Source organism: Oncorhynchus keta, unplaced genomic scaffold, assembly GCF_023373465.1.
Source record: "Oncorhynchus keta strain PuntledgeMale-10-30-2019 unplaced genomic scaffold, Oket_V2 Un_contig_2990_pilon_pilon, whole genome shotgun sequence".
Lineage (NCBI taxonomy): Eukaryota > Metazoa > Chordata > Actinopteri > Salmoniformes > Salmonidae > Oncorhynchus > Oncorhynchus keta.
The window spans coordinates 75,001-97,880 of record NW_026286786.1 but is presented as its reverse complement, the minus strand read 5'-3'; the positions used below and the strand labels follow the sequence as shown (position 1 = coordinate 97,880).

Genomic DNA, 22,880 nt, shown 5'->3' with positions numbered 1-22,880 from the left:
GAGTCAGTTTGGTTTTAAATGCCTTCACTGTACTGTACATATCAGAGATGACACGATCCCGACCCTGCAGCTGCAAGTTCATTGCATTCAGATGACTCGTAATGTCACACAGAAAAGCCATTTCACACAGAAACATTTCGTCTCGGAGTTGTGTTGTGTCTTTCCCTTTGCTGTCCAAGAACAGACAAATCTCCTCACGAAGCTCGAAACATCTTTGAAGCACCTTTCCTGGCTTAGCCATCGCACCTCTGTGTGATAAGGCAAATCACCATGCTCCGTTTCTAACTCCGTCAGAAATGCCTTGAACTGGCGGTGATTCAAACCTTTGGCTCTGATAAAGTTAACTGTGCGCGTGATGATGCTCATTACATGCTCCATTTTCAAGGCTTTACCGCACAACGCTTCCTGGTGTATGATACAATGATAAGCTGTCAGCTCACCTGTCGCGTTTTCCTCTTGCATCTTTTCCCGTATCTTCGCCACCAGTCCGCTCCTGTGTCCACACATCGCAGGTGCTCCGTCGGTTGTCAAACCCACGAGTTTTTCCCAAGGCAGCTCCATCTCATTTACACATCTTGACACCTCTTCATACAAATCATGCCCCGTAGTTGTGCCATGCATAGGACGTAAAGCCAAAAACTCCTCTGTCACGCTTAGGCTGGAGTCCACTCCGCGGATGAAAATTGACAACTGGGCAATGTCAGAAATGTCGGTGCTCTCATCCACAGCCAAGGAATATGCAATGAAATCTTTTCCCTTTTTCACAAGCTGCTCTTTTAGATTGATGGACAACTGGTCTACTCTCTCGGCAATGGTGTTTCTGCTCAGACTCACATTTAAAAAGAGTTGCCTTTTTTTCTGGGCAAACTTCGTCACAAACTTTAATCATGCAGTTTTTGATGAAATCCCCCTCCGTAAATGGCCGGGCTGATTTAGCGATCTCTTCTGCCAAAATAAAACTGGCCTTGACAGCAGCCTGGCCTTGTGATTTGGCTTTTGAACAGAGCCTGTCGAGATTTGAGGCCTCGTTTTAATTCCTCTGCCTTTTGTAGCCTTTGTTCCATGTCCATATTCTTGTTTTTGTCCGCGTGTTTCGTTTCATAATGTCGTCTCAGATTATACTCTTTCAGTACCGCCACACTTTCTCCACACAGAAGACACACAGGTTTCCAGCTACCTCCGTGAACAAATACTCCGACTCCCACCTTGTTTGAAACCCCGGTTCTCAGTGTCCACCTTCCGTTTTGCCATTTTTGATGGGTATCTGAAAGTTAATTTTACTGTGATGCTGACAACTGCTGTGCCAATAAATATTGAAATGAAGCAGCCTACTGCTCGGTGCGTCACCGTTGCATTGTGGGAAATGTAGTATTGGTGCGTGTAAAAGATCTGCGGGCTGCCGGCTTGCTGCGGTCTGCGGGCCGGTTCTAATAATAAATCAAGATCATCCCAGGGGCCGTAAAAAACCTTCTCGCGGGCCGGATGTGGCCCGCGGGCCTTGACTCTGACATATGTGCTGTAGAGTAACATACCTCCAGCATGGTCACTACCCTGATAGTAGACTGTAGAGTAACACACCTCCAGCATGGTCACTACCCTGATAGTAGACTGTAGAGTAACACACCTCCAGCATGGTCACTACCCTGATAGTAGACTGTAGAGTAACACACCTCCAGCATGGTCACTACCCTGGTAGTAGACTGTAGAGTACAGTAACACCTCCAGCATGGTCACTACCCTGATAGTAGACTGTAGAGTAACACACCTCCAGCATGGTCACTACCCTGATAGTAGACTGTAGAGTAACACACCTCCAGCATGGTCACTACCCTGATAGTAGACTGTAGAGTAACATACCTCCAGCATGGTCACTACCCTGATAGTAGACTGTAGAGTAACATACCTCCAGCATGGTCACTACCCTGATAGTAGACTGTAGAGTAACATACCTCCAGCATGGTCACTACCCTGATAGTAGACTGTAGAGTAACATACCTCCAGCATGGTCACTACCCTGATAGTAGACTGTAGAGTAACATACCTCCAGCATGGTCACTACCCTGATAGTAGACTGTAGAGTAACATACCTCCAGCATGGTCACTACCCTGATAGTAGACTGTAGAATACAGCAACACCTCCAGCATGGTCACTACCCTGATAGTAGACTGTAGAGTAACACACCTCCAGCATGGTCACTACCCTGATAGTAGACTGTAGAGTAACACACCTCCAGCATGAGCAGCCTGGCTCCCTGATAGTAGACTTTAGAGTAACATACCTCCAGCATGGTCACTACCCTGATAGTAGACTGTAGAGTCACACACCTCCAGCATGGTCACTACCCTGATAGTAGACTGTAGAGTACAGCAACACCTCCAGCATGGTCACTACCCTGATAGTAGACTGTAGAGTAACATACCTCCAGCATGGTCACTACCCTGATAGTAGACTGTAGAGTAACACACCTCCAGCATGGTCACTACCCTGATAGTAGACTGTAGAGTAACATACCTCCAGCATGGTCACTACCCTGATAGTAGACTGTAGAGTAACACACCTCCAGCATGGTCACTACCCTGATAGTAGACTGTAGAGTAACATACCTCCAGCATGGTCACTACCCTGATAGTAGACTGTAGAGTAACATACCTCCAGCATGGTCACTACCCTGATAGTAGACTGTAGAGTAACACACCTCCAGCATGGTCACTACCCTGATAGTAGACTGGAGAGTAACATACCTCCAGCATGGTCACTACGATGATAGTAGACTGTAGAGTAACATACCTCCAGCATGGTCACTACCCTGATAGTAGACTGGAGAGTAACACACCTCCAGCATGGTCACTACCCTGATAGTAGACTGTAGAGTACAGTAACACCTCCAGCATGGTCACTACCCTGATAGTAGACTGTAGAGTAACATACCTCCAGCATGGTCACTACCCTGATAGTAGACTGTAGAGTACAGTAACACCTCCAGCATGGTCACTACCCTGATAGTAGATTGTAGAGAGTACAGTAACACCTCCAGCATGGTCACTACCCTGATAGTAGACTGTAGAGTAACATACCTCCAGCATGGTCACTACCCTGATAGTAGACTGTAGAGTAACATACCTCCAGCATGGTTACTACCCTGGTAGTAGACTGTAGAGTAACATACCTCCAGCATGGTCACTACCCCGATAAGTAGACTGTAGAGTAACATACCTCCAGCATGGTCACTACCCTGATAGTAGACTGTAGAGTACAGCAACACCTCCCGCATGGTCACTACCCTAAGAACACAGTGGCCTCCATCATTCTTAAATTGAAGTATTCTCTGACAGAGCCCCAGAGTTCCTCTGTGGAGATGGGAGAACCTTCCAGGAGGACTCCACCAATCAAGCCTTTATGGTAGAGTGGCCAGACGGAAGCCACTCCTCAGTAAAAAGCACATGACAGCCTGTTCGGAGTTTGCAAAAAGGACTCTGACCATGAGAAACATGATTCTCTGGTCTGATGAAACCAAGATTGAACTCTTTGGCCTGAATGGCAAGCGTCACCTCTGGAGGAAATATGACTCCATCCCTACGGTGAAGCATGGTGGTGGTGGCAGCATCATGCTGAGGGGATGTTTTTCAGGGACTGGGAGACTAGTCAGTTTATTTTATTTTTTTACAGGGACAGTGCACATTAATCAACGTTTCAGTAAAAGTGACGGTTTTAGCCAGCCGGCTAATTTTCAACCGCAGTCCCTGGGCAGGTTATTAAAAACATTTACAATACAGGCAATCGTTGAGCAGTGAGCACACGCAGAGCAACATAGGACAAGCAAGACGTAGCATACAGACAGAGCAACATAGGACAAAAAGCAGCAAGACAAAATCCATAAAAGTGTTTCCACACCTCACAAGCTACAGACAACATGGAAAGCGGCAACACACAGCTAGGGACCATGATCACAAATCTGATTGACCTTTAGCCATGTCTTCAAGCATTTATTGAAAGTGTGATATGTGGTGCAGTTATGTGTGTCTGATGGCAGTGTATTCCAGACATGGTAATCTCTCACAGAGAAAGTGGATTTACTGAAGGTGCTTTTCCTTAAAGGGAACTATACAGTCACCTCTCATGGCAGACCTTGTGGATCTGCTGCCATATGTTTGGGTTTTCTGTTTAGCAAAAATAATGCGTGGAGGAGCCAGGCCATTAAGGATCTTGAATACAAGACATGCGTCGGTGTAGGATCGAGGCAAAGATGAACGGAGCAAAGTACAGAGAGATCCTTGATGAAAACCTGCTCCAGAGCGCTCATGACCTCAGACTGGGGCAAAGGTTCACCTTTAAACAGGTCAACCACCCTAAGCACACAGCCAAGACAACACAGGAGTAGCTTCGAGACAAGTCTCTGAATGTCCTTGAGTGTCCCAGTCAGAGCCCGGACTTGAACCTGACCGAACATCTCTGGGGAGACCTGAAAGCAACGCTCCCCATCCAACCTGACAGAGCTTGAGAGGATCTGCAGAGAACAAGGGGAGAAACTCCCCAAATACAGATGTGCCAATCTTGTAGCGTCACACCCAAGAAGACTTGAGGCTGTAATCGCTGCCAAAAAGCACTGAGGAAAGGGTCTGAATACTTATGTTAATGTGATATTTCAGTTGATTTTTTTCCTACATCATTATGGGGTATTGTGATGTCATTATGGGGGCATTGTGATGTCATTATGGGGGCATTGTGATGTCATTATGGGGGCATTGTGATGTCATTATGGGGGCATTGTGATGTCATTATGGGGCATTGTGTGTAGATTGATGAGGATTATTATTTTTCATCCATTTTAGAATGAATCTGTAACGTAACAAAATGTGGAAAAAGTCAAGGGGTCTGAATACTTTCTGAATACTTTCCGAATGCACTGTACCCCTTATGGCTTGTAATGTAGCCTCTATGTATCCCTTATGGCTTCTAATGTAGTCCATATGTACCCCTTATGGCTTCTAATGTAGCCTCTATGTATCCCTTATGGCTTGTTATGTAGCCTCTATGTACCCCTTATGGCTTGTAATGTAGCCTCTATGTATCCCTTATGGCTTCTAATGTAGTCTATATGTACCCCTTATGGCTTCTAATGTAGTCTCTATGTACCCCTTATGGCCTCTAATGTAGTCTATATGTATCCCTTATGGCTTCTAATGTAGTCTCTATGTACCCCTTATGACCTCTAATGTAGTCTGTGTCCCTTATGGCCTCTAATGTAGCCTCTATGTATCCCTTATGGCTTCTAATGTAGTCTATGTATCCCTTATGGCTTCTAATGTAGTCTATATGTATCCCTTATGGCTTCTAATGTAGTCTATATGTACCCCTTATGGCTTGTAATGTAGCCTCTATGTATCCCTTATGACTTGTAATGTAGTCTATATGTACCCCTTATGGCTTCTAATGTAGTCTCTATGTACCCCTTATGACCTCTAATGTAGTCTGTGTCCCTTATGGCCTCTAATGTAGCCTCTATGTATCCCTTATGGCTTCTAATGTAGTCTCTATGTGTCCCTTATGGCCTCTAATGTAGTCTATATGTACCCCTTATGGCTTGTAATGTAGCCTCTATGTACCCCTTATGGCCTCTAATGTAGTCTATATGTATCCCTTATGGCTTCTAATGTAGTCTATATGTACCCCTTATGGCTTGTAATGTAGCCTCTATGTATCCCTTATGACTTGTAATGTAGTCTATATGTACCCCTTATGACCTCTAATGTAGTCTGTGTCCCTTATGGCCTCTAATGTAGCCTCTATGTATCCCTTATGGCTTCTAATATAGTCTCTATGTACCCCTTATGACCTCTAATGTAGTCTGTGTCCCTTATGGCCTCTAATGTAGCCTCTATGTATCCCTTATGGCTTCTAATGTAGTCTATGTATCCCTTATGGCTTCTAATGTAGTCTATATGTATCCCTTATGGCTTCTAATGTAGTCTATATGTACCCCTTATGGCTTGTAATGTAGCCTCTATGTATCCCTTATGACTTGTAATGTAGTCTATATGTACCCCTTATGGCTTCTAATGTAGTCTCTATGTACCCCTTATGACCTCTAATGTAGTCTGTGTCCCTTATGGCCTCTAATGTAGCCTCTATGTATCCCTTATGGCTTCTAATATAGTCTCTATGTACCCCTTATGACCTCTAATGTAGTCTGTGTCCCTTATGGCCTCTAATGTAGCCTCTATGTATCCCTTATGGCTTCTAATGTAGTCTATGTATCCCTTATGGCTTCTAATGTAGTCTATATGTATCCCTTATGGCTTCTAATGTAGTCTATGTGTCCCTTATGACCTCTAATGTAGTCTATATGTATCCCTTATGGCCTCTAATGTAGTCTATATGTATCCCTTATGACCTCTAATGTAGTCTATATGTATCCCTTATGACCTCTAATGTAGTCTTATATGTATCCCTTATGGACTCTAATGTAGTCTATATGTATCCCTTATGGCTTCTAATGTAGTCTATATGTATCCCTTATGGCCTCTAATGTAGTCTATATGTATCCCTTATGACCTCTAATGTAGTCTATATGTATCCCTTATGACCTCTAATGTAGTCTTATATGTATCCCTTATGGACTCTAATGTAGTCTATATGTATCCCTTATGACCTCTAATGTAGTCTATGTATCCCTTATGACCTCTAATGTAGTCTATATGTATCCCTTATGACCTCTAATGTAGTCTATATGTATCCCTTATGGACTCTAATGTAGTCTATATGTATCCCTTATGGCTTCTAATGTAGTCTTATATGTATCCCTTATGGACTCTAATGTAGTCTATATGTATCCCTTATGACCTCTAATGTAGTCTATATGTATCCCTTATGGCTTCTAATGTAGTCTTATATGTATCCCTTATGGACTCTAATGTAGTCTATATGTGTCCCTTATGACCTCTAATGTAGTCTATATGTATCCCTTATGGCCTCTAATGTAGTCTATATGTATCCCTTATGACCTCTAATGTAGTCTATATGTATCCCTTATGACCTCTAATGTAGTCTATATGTATCCCTTATGGCCTCTAATGTAGTCTATATGTATCCCTTATGACCTCTAATGTAGTCTCTATGTATCCCTTATGGCTTCTAATGTAGTCTATATGTATCCCTTATGGCCTCTAATGTAGTCTATATGTATCCCTTATGACCTCTAATGTAGTCTATGTATCCCTTATGACCTCTAATGTAGTCTATATGTATCCCTTATGACCTCTAATGTAGTCTATATGTATCCCTTATGGACTCTAATGTAGTCTATATGTATCCCTTATGGCTTCTAATGTAGTCTTATATGTATCCCTTATGGACTCTAATGTAGTCTATATGTATCCCTTATGACCTCTAATGTAGTCTATGTATCCCTTATGACCTCTAATGTAGTCTATGTATCCCTTATGACCTCTAATGTAGTCTATATGTGTCCCTTATGGCCTCTAATGTAGTCTATATGTATCCCTTATGACCTCTAATGTAGTCTATGTGTCCCTTATGGACTCTAATGTAGTCTATATGTATCCCTTATGACCTCTAATGTAGTCTATGTGTCCCTTATGGCCTCTAATGTAGTCTATATGTATCCCTTATGGACTCTAATGTAGTCTGTGTCCCTTATGGACTCTAATGTAGTCTGTGTCCCTTACTGTAGCTAAACATGAACAGGACAAAGCCTTTGGCCTAGATTGAGGGCTCTATTTAATGTGTTAATCACTGAAGCGTTACAGTTTGCACCATAGAAATGTCAAGGGACCGTTTACCGTGAACACAGTCTCCTCGAGGGCGGGAACGTTGCCTTTCAAAGCCTATAATCTGCTATCATATACCACACCCCCATATACCACACCCCCATATACCACACCCCCATATACCACACCCCCATATACCACACCCCCATATACCACACCTCCATATACCACACCCCCATATACCACACCTCCATATACCACACCTCCATATACCACACCCCCATATACCACACCCCCATATACCACACCTCCATATACCACACCTCCATATACCACACCCCCATATACCACACCCCCATATACCACACCCCCATATACCACACCCCCATATACCACACCCCCATATACCACACCCCCATATACCACACCCCCATATACCACACCACCTCGGGCCTTATTGCTTCATTGCCCCTCCGTCAGACATAGAGGAAGGAAGAGCGAAGACAGAAACCACCCGGCCTCACACAGAAACCACCCGGCCTCTCACACACAGAAACCACCCGGCCTCTCACACACAGAAACCACCCGGCCTCTCACACAGAAACCACCCAGCCTCTCACACACAGAAACCATCCGGCCACACACAGAAACCACCCGGCCACACACAGAAACCACCCGGCCACACACAGAAACCACCCGGCCACACACACAGAAACCACCCGGCCACACACACACAGAAACCACCCGGCCACACACACACAGAAACCACCCGGCCACACACACACAGAAACCACCCGGCCACACACACAGAAACCACCCGGCCACACACACAGAAACCACCCGGCCACACACACACAGAAACCACCCAGCCACACACAGAAACCACCCAGCCACACACAGAAACCACCCAGCCACACACAGAAACCACCCAGCCTCACAGAGAAACCACCCAGCCTCACAGAGAAACCACCCAGCCTCACAGAGAAACCACCCAGCCTCACAGAGAAACCACCCAGCCTCACAGAGAAACCACCCAGCCTCACAGAGAAACCACCCAGCCACACACACACACCAACCAACCAGCCACACACACACACACACCAACCAGCCACACACACCAACCACACACACACCAACCAACCAGCCACACACACACACCAATCAGCCACACACACCAACCAGCCACACACACACACCAACCAACCAGCCACACACACACCAACCACCCACACACACCAACCAGCCACACACACACACACCAACCAGCCACACACACACACACACCAACCAGCCACACACACACACACACACACACACAGCCACACACACACACACCAACCAGCCACACACCAACCAGCCACACACACACACACACACCAACCAGCCACACACACCAACCAGCCACACACACCAACCAGCCACACACACACACCAACCAGCCACACACACAAACACCAACCAGCCACACACACAAACACCAACCAGCCAAACACACACACACAAACACCAACCAGCCACACACACAAACACCAACCAGCCAAACACACACAAACACCAACCAGCCAAACACACACACACACACACACACCAACCAGCCAGCCATACACAGAAACCACCCAACACACAGAAGTTATCAAAAGCTTGTTTTTTTTTATTCAACAAATTGACATCTTTCAGCGAGGTGTTTGGTTAAGAAAATAGAGGGCCGAAAATAAATGACAGAAGATGAGGGTTGTTTATGATCGTCATGACTACGAAGGGAACGGGTAAACAACAACGATCTCTGAGCATGATCAACTACAACAGTGCTCTGAGGGAGAGAGGAGAGAGAGATGGAGGGACGTATCGAGGGAAACAGAGGGAGAGAGATGAGAGAGGGAGAGGAGGGTGTATTCTTCATCACTCCATGGTGTCCTGGTTCTCCTGGTCTCCTCCCATGTAGACAGAGAGAGAGAGATGAAGAGGGACAGGAGGGTGTATTCTTCATCACTCCATGGTGTCCTGGTTCTCCTGGTCTCCTCCCATATCATCACTAGGTTCCTTGCCCTCCTTGCTCCTCTTGCTCTTCTTGTGTTTGTGTCTCCTGTGACCGTCTCCTTCTTCACTATCATGTCTCCTCCTGCTGCTACTGCTCAGGGAGGGAGAGAAGGAGACAGAGACAGAGACAGACAAGAGGGAGAGAGAGAAAAGGAAGACAGTTCTGATACAACAAAGAGGTGAAATAATATATGTGTGTGAGAGAGAGAGCGAGCGAGAGAGCGAGCGAGCGAGCGAGCGAGAGAGAGAGCGACAGAGACAGAGACAGAGAGAGAGAGAGAGAGAGAGAGAGAGAGAGAGAGAGAGAGAGAGAGAGAGAGAGAGAGAGAGAGAGAGAGAGAGAGAGAGAGAGAGAGAGAGAGAGAGAGAGAGAGAGAGAGAGAGAGAGAGAGAGAGAGAGAGAGAGAGAGAGAGAGAGAGAGCGAGAGAGAGAGAGAGCGAGAGAGAGAGAGAGAGAGAGAGAGAGAGAGAGAGAGAGAGAGAGAGAGAGAGAGAGAGAGAGAGATACCTGCGTGATGACTTGTGTCTCCCCTCCTCCTTCTCTCTGTGTCTTCTCTCTCTGTGTCTCTCCTCCTTCTCACGGCTCGACCTGTCTCTGTGGCGCTCGCCGCCTCCACCTCCACGCTCACCACCACTCCCACGGTCACCGCCACGCTCCCCCCCTCCGCGGTCACCTCCACGGTCTACGCCGCCACGCTCCCCCCCTCCGCGGTCACCGCCGCTGTAGCCACGCTCCGCCTGGTACTCCCGGTAACCACGGTACCGCTCCTCGTCACTATGGAGACCAGACAGACAGAATATCTCATTGGACGCTGGACTGTGACATGACTAATCATCTTTTCTGATTGAAACAACTCACTGTTCAACCTGGTCGTCGTTAAACAGATCTGAGATGAGTTGTGTCAATCTGTCGGCCGTTGTAGGGGGCAGTATTTTCATGTCTCATGTCCGGATGAAAAGCGTACCCAAAGTAAACTGCCTGTTACTCAGGCCCAGAAGCTAGGATATGCATATAATTGGTAGATTTGGATAGAAAACACTCTAAAGTTTCTGAAACTGTTAAAATAATGTCTGTGTGTATAACATAACTGTTATGGCAGGCGAAACCCAGAGGACAAACCCATTAAAAAAAAAAGAATTTTCAGCCTACCATTGTTTTCAATGTCTTTCATGTTTTTTATGAGGCGAAGTCCTCCCTGATTGCAATTCCTAGGGCGTCCACTAGATGTCAACAGTCTTTAGAGTTTCAGGCTGGTTTTTGGGAAAATTAGCAAGAAGTTGTAGTTTTTCTAAGAGGCTCCCATTTTGGCTGTAGTGTTTCCATGCGCGTGAATCGGTGGATTACTGACTGAAGCTAAACTGAGTTTTTATGGATATAAAGAAGGACTTTATCCAACAAAAGGACCATTTGTGATGTAACTGGGACCTATTAAAAGCCAACTGAAGAAGATCAAAGGTAAGGCATTTTTTATATCGCTATTTCTGACTTTCGTGTCGCACCTGCCTGGGAGCTGTCCTCAGATAATCGCATGGTGTGCTTTCGATGTAAAGCCTTTTGAAATCTGACACAGCGGCTGGATTAACAATAAATGAAGCTTTATTTTGATGTATAACACTTGTACTTTACATGAATGTTAAATATTTATATTTAATTTGAATTTCACGCTCTGTAATTTCACAGGATGTTGGCCAACTGGGACGCTACCGTCCAGCCTGCCCATAAGAAGTTAAACAGATCTTTTCTGATTGGACAGTGAGATGAGGTGTGCCAATCTGTTGGTTGTTGGCTTTCGACCTTCCTCTCCCGAGCCCGTACGGGAGTTATAGTGATGAGAGAAGATAGTAACTACAAAAACAATTGGATACCACAAAATTGGGGAGTAAAATTCAAAATAAAATAAAGAAATATATTTTAAAAAGAATGTGCTCCACAGCTAGCTATCATATTCAATATGTTTCTATAGCTCAACTGGTTTGTGCCTTGCCAAGGAATGCGGTCACTTGTGTTAGCGAGCAGAGGACCACTGGTCTGAGCCCGGTACTGGGACAGTGGGGGAAGATACACTGTTAGGAGAACACTGTCGCCTGCGTCGTCCTCGACTAACCCGCTGTCGCCTGCGTCGTCCTCGACTAACCCGCTGTCGCCTGCGTCGTCCTCGACTAACCCGCTGTCGCCTGCGTCGTCCTCGACTAACCCGCTGTCGCCTGCGTCGTCCTCGACTAACCCGCTGTCGCCTGCGTCGTCCTCGACTAACCCGCTGTCGCCTGCGTCGTCCTCGACTAACCCGCTGTCGCCTGCGTCGTCCTCGACTAACCCGCTGTCGCCTGCGTCGTCCTCGACTAACCCGCTGTCGCCTGCGTCGTCCTCGACTAACCCGCTGTCGCCCTGCGTCGCCTCGACTAACCCGCTGTCGCCTGCGTCGTCCTCGACTAACCCGCTGTCGCCTGCGTCGTCCTCGACTAACCCGCTGTCGCCTGCGTCGTCCTCGACTAACCCGCTGTCGCCTGCGTCGTCCTCGACTAACCCGCTGTCGCCTGCGTCGCCCTCGACTAACCCGCTGTCGCCTGCGTCGTCCTCGACTAACCCGCTGTCGCCTGCGTCGTCCTCGACTAACCCGCTGTCGCCTGCGTCGTCCTCGACTAACCCGCTGTCGCCTGCGTCGTCCTCGACTAACCCGCTGTCGCCTGCGTCGTCCTCGACTAACCCGCTGTCGCCTGCGTCGTCCTCGACTAACCCGCTGTCGCCTGCGTCGTCCTCGACTAACCCGCTGTCGCCTGCGTCGCCCTCGACTAACCCGCTGTCGCCTGCATCGCCCTCGACTAACCCGCTGTCGCCTGCATCGCCCTCGACTAACCCGCTGTCGCCTCGTCGTCCTCGACTAACCCGCTGTCGCCTGCGTCGTCTCGACTAACCCGCTGTCGCCTGCGTCGCTCCTCGACTAACCCGCTGTCGCCTGCGTCGTCCTCCACTAACCCGCTGTCGCCTGCTGTCGTCCTCGACTAACCCGCTGTCGCCTGCATGGAGTCGTAACCCTCTGTCCTCGACTAACCCGCTGTCGCCTGCGTCGTCCTCGACTAACCCGCTGTCGCCTGCGTCGTCCTCACTAACCCGCTGTCGCCTGCATCGTCCTCGACTAACCCGCTGTCGCCTGCGTCGTCCTCCACTAACCCGCTGTCGCCTGCATCGTCCTCGACTAGCCCGCTGTCGCCTGCATCGTCCTCGACCCCAACGATGTGGCCCGACTAACCCGCTGTCGCCTGCATCGTCCTCGACTAACCCGCTGTCGCCTCGCGTCGCCTGTCCCTCCACTAACCCGCTGTCGCCTGCATCGTCCTCGACTAGCCCGCTGTCGCCTGCATCGTCCTCGACTAACCCGCTGTCGCCTGCATCGTCCTCGACTAGCCCGCTGTCGCCTGCATCGTCCTCGACTAACCCGCTGTCGCCTGCATCGTCCTCGACTAACCCGCTGTCGCCTGCATCGTCCTCGACTAACCCGCTGTCGCCTGCATCGTCCTCCACTAACCCGCTGTCGCCTGCATCGTCCTCCACTAACCCGCTGTCGCCTGCATCGTCCTCGACTAACCCGCTGTCGCCTGCGTCGTCCTCGACTAACCCGCTGTCGCCTGCGTCGTCCTCGACTAACCCGCTGTCGCCTGCGTCGTCCTCGACTAACCCGCTGTCGCCTGCATCGTCCTCGACTAACCCGCTGTCGCCTGCATCGTCCTCGACTAACCCTCTGTCGCCTGCGCGGCCCTTTCACATCGTCCTCCACTAACCCGCTGTCGCCTGCATCGTGTCCTCGACTAACCCGCTGTCGCCTGCGTCGTCCTCGACTAACCCGCTGTCGCCTGCATCGTCCTCGACTAACCCGCTGTCGCCTGCGTCGTCCTCGACTAACCCGCTGTCGCCTGCATCGTCCTCGACTAACCCGCTGTCGCCTGCATCGCCCTCGACTAACCCTCTGTCGCTGTCGCCTGCAACCCTCTGTCGCCCTCGCCCTCGACTAACCCGCTGTCGCCTGCGTCGTCCTCGACTAACCCGCTGTCGCCTGCATCGTCCTCGACTAACCCGCTGTCGCCTGCGTCGTCCTCGACTAACCCGCTGTCGCCTGCGTCGTCCTCGACTAACCCGCTGTCGCCGCATCGTCCTCGACTAACCCGCTGTCGCCTGCATCGTCCTCGACTAACCCGCTGTCGCCGCATCGTCCTCGACTAACCCGCTGTCGCCTGCATCGTCCTCGACTAACCCGCTGTCGCCTGCATCGTCCTCGACTAACCCGCTGTCGCCGCATCGTCCTCGACTAACCCGCTGTCGCCTGCATCGTCCTCGACTAACCCGCTGTCGCCGCATCGTCCTCGACTAACCCGCTGTCGCCTGCGTCGTCCTCGACTAACCCGCTGTCGCCTGCGTCGTCCTCGACTAACCCGCTGTCGCCTGCGTCGTCCTCGACTAACCCGCTGTCGCCTGCATCGTCCTCGACTAACCCGCTGTCGCCTGCATCGTCCTCGACTAACCCGCTGTCGCCTGCATCGTCCTCGACTAACCCTCTGTCGCCTGCATCGTCCTCCACTAACCCGCTGTCGCCTGCATCGTCCTCGACTAACCCGCTGTCGCCTGCATCGTCCTCGACTAACCCGCTGTCGCCTGCATCGTCCTCCACTAACCCGCTGTCGCCTGCATCGTCCTCGACTAACCCGCTGTCGCCTGCGTCGTCCTCGACTAACCCGCTGTCGCCTGCATCGTCCTCGACTAACCCGCTGTCGCCTGCATCGTCCTCGACTAACCCGCTGTCGCCTGCATCGTCCTCGACTAACCCTCTGTCGCCTGCATCGTCCTCGACTAACCCTCTGTCGCCTGCATCGTCCTCGACTAACCCTCTGTCGCCTGCATCGCCCTCGACTAACCCGCTGTCGCCTGCATCGTCCTCGACTAACCCGCTGTCGCCTGCATCGTCCTCGACTAACCTGTTGTAGCCCATAGTGGAGGGGCTGTGCTCTCGCTCTCTCTCCCTCTCATGTGGTCTCTCCCTGGGTCGCTCTCTCTCCTTCTCCCTCTTGTCCTCCCGTCTGGGTCCTGGTCCCGGTCCCGGTCCTGGTGGGTAGTAGTACAGTAAAGAACATCAGGTCAGACTGATTGATTGACAGGTTGATTGACAGATCACTAGTAAAGAACATTAGCTTGGAGGGTCGCAGTACTAATGTTTAGACCGGTTTACCTGGGGGGTAGACCGGTTTACCTGGGGGGTAGACCGGTTTACCTGGGGGGTAGACCGGTTTACCTGGGGGGTAGACCGGTTTACCTGGGGGGTAGACCGGTTTACCTGGGGGGTAGACCGGTTTACCTGGGGGGTAGACCGGTTTACCTGGGGGGTAGACCGGTTTACCTGGGGGGTAGACCGGTTTACCTGGGGGGTAGACCGGTTTACCTGGGGGGTAGACCGGTTTACCTGGGGGGTAGACCGGTTTACCTGGGGGGTAGACCGGTTTACCTGGGGGGTAGACCGGTTTACCTGGAGGGTAGACAGGTTTACCTGGAGGGTAGGCAGGTTTACCTGGAGGGTAGGCAGGTTTACCTGGAGGGTAGACTGGTTTACCTGGAGGGTAGACAGGTTTACCTGGAGGGTAGGCAGGTTTACCTGGAGGGTAGGCAGGTTTACCTGGAGGGTAGACTGGTTTACCTGGAGGGTAGACTGGTTTACCTGGAGGGTAGTAGTCCCACTGTTTAGACTGGTCCATCATAGGAGGCCATGGAGACACCACACCTGGCATAGGAGGAGGGTAGCCACCTGGAGACAGAGAGGAGGATATACTGTAGTGATATACTGTAGTGATATACTGTAGTAATGAGGATATACTGTAGTGAGGAGGAGGATATACTGTAGTGATATACTGTAGTGTGAAAGAGGAGGAGGATATACTGTAGTGAGGAGGAGGATATACTGTAGTGATATACTGTAGTGATATACTGTAGTGATGAGGAGGATATACTGTAGTGAGGAGGAGGATGTACTGTAGTGATATACTGTAGCGAGGAGGATATACTGTAGTGATATACTGTAGTGATGAGGAGGATAACTGTAGTGATATACTGTAGTGATGAGGAGGATAACTACTGTATACTGTAGTGAGGATATACTGTAGTGTGGAAGAGGAGAAGGATATACTGTAGTGAGGAAGAGGATATACTGTCGTGATATACTGTAGTGATATACTGTAGCGATGATGAGGATATACTGTAGTGATATACTGTAGTGAGGAAGAGGAGGATATACTGTAGTGATATACTGTAGTGATATACTGTAGTGAGGAAGAGGAGGATATACTGTAGTGATATACTGTAGTGATATACTGTAGTGATATACTGTAGTGTGAAAGAGGAGGAGGATATACTGTAGTGATATACTGTAGTGATGTACTGTAGTGAGGAGGATATACTGTAGTGATATACTGTAGTGATATACTGTAGTGATATACTGTAGTGATGAGGATATACTGTAGTGATGAGGAGGAGGAGTAGTGATATACTGTAGTGATATATACTGTAGTGATATACTGTAGGAGGATATACTGTAGTGATATACTGTAGTGTGAAAGTGATATACTGTAGGAGGAGGATATACTGTAGTGATATACTGTAGTGATGAGGAGGATATACTGTAGTGATATACTGTAGAGGATGATGAGGAGGATAGTGATATGTAGTGATATACTGTGAGGAGAGGATATACTGTAGTGATAGGAGGATATACTGTAGTGATATACTGTAGTGATGAGGAGGATATACTGTAGTGATATACTGTAGTGATATACTGAGGAGGAGGAGGAGGATATACTGTAGTGATATACTGTTGTGATGAGGATATACTGTTGTGATATACTGTAGTGAGGAGGTGATATACTGTAGTGATAGGATATACTGTAGTGATATACTGTAGTGAGGAGGAGGATATACTGTAGTGATATACTGAGTGAGGAGGATATACTGTAGTGATATACTGTAGTGATGAGGACATACTGTAGTGATATACTGTGAGGAGGAGGATGTACTGTAGTGATATACTGTAGTGAGGAGGAGGATATACTGTAGTGAGGATATACTGTAGTGATATACTGTGTGGAGGAGGAGGATGTACTGTAGTGATATACTGTAGTGATGAGGATATACTGTAGTGATATACTGTGAGGAGGAGTGATATACTGTAGTGATATACTGGAGAGGATATACTGTAGTGATATACTGTCGTGTGATATACTGTAGTGATATACTGTGAGGAGGAGGAGGATATACTGTAGTGATATACTGTCGTGATGAGGATATACTGTAGTGATATACTGTAGTGAGGAGGAGGATATACTGTAGTGATATACTGTAGTGATATACTGTAGTGAGGAGGAGGATATACTGTAGTGATATACTGTAGTGATGAGGACATACTGTCGTGATATACTGTGAGGAGGAGGAGGATGTACTGTAGTGATATACTGTAGTGATATACTGTGAGGAGTAGGAGGATATACTGTAGTGATATACTGTGAGGAGGATGTACTGTAGTGATATACTGTTGTGATATACTGTAGTGATATACTGTGAGGAGGAGGATATACTGTAGTGAGGAGGAGGATATACTGTAGTGATATACTGTCGTGTTGAGGATATACTGTAGTGATATACTGTGAGGAGGAGGAGGATATACTGTAGTGATATACTGTAGTGATATACTGTAGTGATATACTGTAGTGATATACTGTAGTGAGTGATATACTGTAGTGATATACTGTAGTGATATACTGTAGTGATATACTGTGAGGAAGAGGAGGATGTACTGTAGTGATATACTGTAGTGATATACTGTAGTGATGTAGAGGATGTACTGTAGTGATATATGTACTGTAGTGATGTAGTGATATACTGTAGTGATATACTGTAGTGACTGTAGGTACTGTAGGAGTGATATACTGTAGTGATATACTGTAGTGATATACTGTGAGGAGGAGGGAGGATGTACTGTAGTGATATACTGTAGTGATGTACTGTAGTGATATACTGTAGTGATATACTGTGAGGAAGAGGAGGATGTACTGTAGTGATGAGGACATACCTGTCATAGGAGGAGGGAAACCACCTGAGGGACAATAAACATGATCGATTATTACATATCAGTGTGTACATATCAGTGTGTACATATCAGTGTGTGTGCATATCAGTGTGTACATATCAGTGTGTGCATATCAGTGTGTGCATATCAGTGTGTATCAGTGTGTACATATCAGTGTGTGCATATCAGTGTGTGCATATCAGTGTGTGCATATCAGTGTGTGCATATCAGTGTGTGCATATCAGTGTGTGCATATCAGTGTGTACATATCAGTGTGTATCATATCAGTGTGTACATATCAGTGTGTGCATATCAGTGTGTACATATCAGTGTGTACATATCAGTGTGTGCATATCAGTGTGTACCCACCTAAAACACCTTCCATGTGGAGTTAAAATACTTCCCATTTCAATGACGGCCGAGACGATAGCAGTATCGTAACAGACTCAAACTGTTTGGTGCTTTAAAACCTGATGGATGTCAAATATGGTGTGCTATAGCTTGGAAAATAAATACAATGTTTTCCAACATCAGGGCTGTTTTCCAACATCAGGGCTGTTTCCCAGCATCAGGGCTGTTTCCCAACATCAGGGCTGTTTCCCAGCATCAGGGCTGTTTCCCAACATCAGGGCTGTTTTCCAACATCAGGGCTGTTTCCCAGCATCAGGGCTGTTTCCCAGCATCAGGGCTGTTTCCCAACATCAGGGCTGTTTTCCAACATAATGATGTTTGTTTTCCAACATCAGGGCTGTTTCCCAACATCAGGGCTGTTTTCCAACATAATGATGTTTGTTTCCAACATCTGGGCTGTTTTCTAACATAATGATGTTTGTTTCCAACATCAGGGCTGTTTTCCAACATCAGGGCTGTTTTCCATCATCAGGGCTGTTTTCCAACATCAGGGCTATTTTCCATCATCAGGGCTGTTTTCCACCATCAGGGCTGTTTTCCAACATAATGTTTTTTTCCAACATCAGGGCTGTTTTCCAACATCAGGGCTGTTTTCCAACATCAGGGCTTCAGGGCTGTTTTCCAACATCAGGGCTGTTTTCCATCATAATGATGTTTGTTTTCCAACATCAGGGCTGTTTTCCAACATCAGGGCTGTTTTCCATCATAATGATGTTTGTTTCCAACATCAGGGCTGTTTTCCAACATAATGATGTTTGTTTCCAACATCTGGGCTGTTTTCTAACATAATGATGTTTGTTTCCAACATCAGGGCTGTTTTCCATCATCAGGGCTGTTTTCCAACATCAGGGCTATTTTCCACCATCAGGGCTGTTTTCCACCATAATGTTTTTTCCAACATCAGGGCTGTTTTCCAACATCAGGGCTGTTTTCCAACATCAGGGCTTCAGGGCTGTTTTCCAACATCAGGGCTGTTTTCCATCATAATGATGTTTGTTTTCCAACATCAGGGCTGTTTTCCAACATAATGATGTTTGTTTCCAACTTCAGGGCTGTTTTCCATCATAATGATGTTTGTTTCCAACATCAGGGCTGTTTTCCATCATAATGATGTTTGTTTCCAACATCAGGGCTGTTTCCCAGCATCAGGGCTGTTTTCCAACATCAGGGCTGTTTTTTCCAACATCAGGGCTGTGTCCCAACATCAGGGCTGTGTCCCAACATCAGGGCTGTTTTCCAACACCAGGGCTGTTTTCCAACATCAGGGCTGTTTTCCATCATAATGATGTTTGTTTCCAACATCAGGGCTGTTTTCCATCATAATGATGTTTGTTTCCAACATCAGGGCTGTTTCCCAACATCAGGGCTGTTTCCCAACATCAGGGCTGTTTCCCAACATCAGGGCTGTTTTCCAACATCAGGGCTGTTTTCCAACATCAGGGCTGTGTCCCAACATCAGGGCTGTTTCCCAACATCAGGGCTGTTTTCCAACATCAGGGCTGTTTTCCATCATAATGATGTTTGTTTCCAACATCAGGGCTGTTTTCCAACACCAGGGCTGTTTCCCATCATAATGATGTTTGTTTCCAACATCAGGGCTGTTTTCCAACATAATGATGTTTGTTTCCAACATCAGGGCTGTTTCCCATCATCAGGGCTGTTTTCCATCATAATGATGTTTGTTTCCAACATCAGGGCTGTTTTCCAACATCAGGGCTGTTTTCCAGCATCAGGGCTGTTTTCCATCATAATGATGTTTGTTTCCAACATCAGGGCTGTTTTCCAACATCAGGGCTGTTTTCCAACATCAGGGCTGTTTTCCATCATAATGATGTTTGTTTCCAACATCAGGGCTGTTTTCCATCATAATGATGTTTGTTTCCAACATCAGGGCTGTTTTCCAACATCAGGGCTGTTTTCCATCATAATGATGTTTGTTTCCAACATCAGGGCTGTTTTCCAACATAATGATGTTTGTTTCCAACTTCAGGGCTGTTTTCCATCATAATGATGTTTGTTTCCAACATCAGGGCTGTTTTCCATCATAATGATGTTTGTTTCAACATCAGGGCTGTTTCCCAGCATCAGGGCTGTTTCCCAACATCAGGGCTGTTTCCCAGCATCAGGGCTGTTTTCCAACATCAGGGCTGTTTTCCAACATCAGGGCTGTGTCCCAACATCAGGGCTGTTTCCCAACATCAGGGCTGTTTGCCAACATCAGGGCTGTTTTCCATCATAATGATGTTTGTTTCCCAACATCAGGGCTGTTTCCCAACATCAGGGCTGTTTCCCAACATCAGGGCTGTTTCCCAACATAATGATGTTTGTTTCCAACATCAGGGCTGTTTTCCAACATAATGATGTTTGTTTCCCAACATCAGGGCTGTTTTCCAACAGCTGTTTTCCAACATCAGGGCTGTTTTCCAACAGCTGTTTTCCAACATCAGGGCTGTTTTCCAACATCAGGGCTGTTTTCCAACATCAGGGCTGTTTTCCAACATCAGGGCTGTTTCCCAACATCAGGGCTGTTTTCCAACATCAGGGCTGTTTTCCATCATAATGATGTTTGTTTTCCAACATCAGGGCTGTTTTCCAGCATCAGGGCTGTTTTCCATCATAATGATGTTTGTTTCCAACATCAGGGCTGTTTTCCAACATCAGGGCTGTTTTCCAACATCAGGGCTGTTTTCCATCATAATGATGTTTGTTTCCAACATCAGGGCTGTTTTCCATCATAATGATGTTTGTTTCCAACATCAGGGCTGTTTTCCAACATCAGGGCTGTTTTCCAGCATCAGGGCTGTTTTCCATCATAATGATGTTTGTTTCCAACATCAGGGCTGTTTTCCGTCATAATGATGTTTGTTTCCAACATCAGGGCTGTTTTCCATCATAATGATGTTTGTTTCCAGCATCAGGGCTGTTTTCCAACATCAGGGCTGTTTCCCAACATCGGGGCTGTTTCCCAACATCGGGGCTGTTTCCCAACATCGGGCTGTTTTCCAACATCGGGGCTGTTTTCCAACATCGGGGCTGTTTCCCAACATCGGGGCTGTTTTCCAACATCGGGGCTGTTTTCCAACATCGGGGCTGTTTTCCAACATCGGGCTGTGTTCCAACATCAGGGCTGTTTTCCAACGCTGTTTTCCAACATCGGGGCTGTTTTCCAACATCGGGGCTGTTTTCCAACATCGGGGCTGTGTTCCAACATCGGGGCTGTGTTCCAACATCGGGGCTGTGTTCCAACATCGGGGCTGTGTTCCAACATCGGGGCTGTTTTCCAACATCGGGCTGTTTCCCAACATCGGGGCTGTTTTCCAACATCGGGCTGTTTTCCAACATCGGGGCTGTGTTCCAACATCGGGGCTGTGTTCCAACATCGGGGCTGTTTTCCAACGCTGTTTTCCAACATCGGGCTGTTTTCCAACATCAGGGCTGTTTTCCAACATCGGGGCTGTTTCCCAACATCGGGGCTGTTTCCCAACATCGGGGCTGTTTCCCAACATCGGGGCTGTTTCCCAACATCGGGGCTGTTTCCCAACATCGGGCTGTTTCCCAACATCAGGGCTGTTTCCCAACATCAGGGCTGTTTCCCAACATCGGGGCTGTTTCCCAACATCGGGGCTGTGTTCCAACATCAGGCCTGTTTTCCAACATCAGGGCTGTTTTCCAACATCAGGGCTGTGTTCCAACATCAGGGCTGTTTCCCAACATCAGGGCTGTTTTCCAACATCAGGGCTGTTTCCCAACATCGGGGCTGTTTCCTACAGAAGGTATTACATACTGAGCCAATCTGCTTTGCGTTGTGTTTCCTTGCCACGATACTAACGAGGATGGCGATACTGGTATCGTACCGGCCCTACTGTCAATCAAACTTTGGATCAAGTTCATAAATGGGTGCTTCCCAACTGGCACCCTATTCCCTATGTAGTGCACTACTTTAGACCAGAGCCCTATGACACCCTATTCCCTATATAGTGCACTACTTTTGACCACAGCCCTATTGGCCCTGCTTAAAAGAAATGCATTATACAGGCCAGATTGGGTCCCATTGGGACTCATCCTATATATCTTGTTAAATGAAGCCCATGGATTGATTTAATACCATTTAATATAATAATAACTTATTATTAATTGAAAGTGATTGAGAGTGAGGCTACATCGGAAATGGCACCTTAGTCAACGGTTGCGCACGACATAGGGAATAGGGATCCATTTTGGACAGACTTATATAATATAATATTGATTGATTGAAAGTGATAGTGTGTGTTGTCGCCCCCTACCTGTGGGGAAGGGGTATGGTGGAACAGGACGAACATCATATCCACCTGGATGCCCACTGCTATAAAAAATAAAAATATATCAAAGTCATCATGATCATTTTAACCAATACCTTTAGATGCCATTTACATATTGATCCAGTCAATCATATTAAAATGGATATTTCAGGATTCTGGTAATGATGCTCTTTATCTACTTCCCCAGAGTCAGATGGACTCGTGGATACCATGTTTATGTCTCTGTGTCCAGTATGAACCAAGTGAGCCAATGTTAAATAGAGTTAGCGCGTTGACTGGAAGTCGATGGGTATCTACTAGCATGCTAGCG

General features: G+C 47.4%; 1 protein-coding gene across 1 annotated transcript in view; it reads right to left on the bottom strand.

Annotated features, from left to right (window-relative positions):
* Positions 1-9,358: 9,358 nt before the first annotated feature.
* Positions 9,359-22,880, bottom strand: part of LOC127923474 (pre-mRNA 3'-end-processing factor FIP1-like) — a 17,581-nt gene continuing 4,059 nt past the window's right edge. The window contains exons 4-11 of the mRNA XM_052507549.1: positions 22,556-22,614; positions 17,865-17,888; positions 15,465-15,551; positions 15,381-15,401; positions 15,318-15,338; positions 14,731-14,857; positions 10,274-10,540; positions 9,359-9,856 (exon numbers count right to left, since the gene is read on the bottom strand). Of these exons, the coding sequence (XP_052363509.1) occupies positions 9,715-9,856; positions 10,274-10,540; positions 14,731-14,857; positions 15,318-15,338; positions 15,381-15,401; positions 15,465-15,551; positions 17,865-17,888; positions 22,556-22,614 (748 nt within the window). The 3' untranslated portion in view covers positions 9,359-9,714. The remainder of the gene's footprint in view (positions 9,857-10,273; positions 10,541-14,730; positions 14,858-15,317; positions 15,339-15,380; positions 15,402-15,464; positions 15,552-17,864; positions 17,889-22,555; positions 22,615-22,880) is intronic.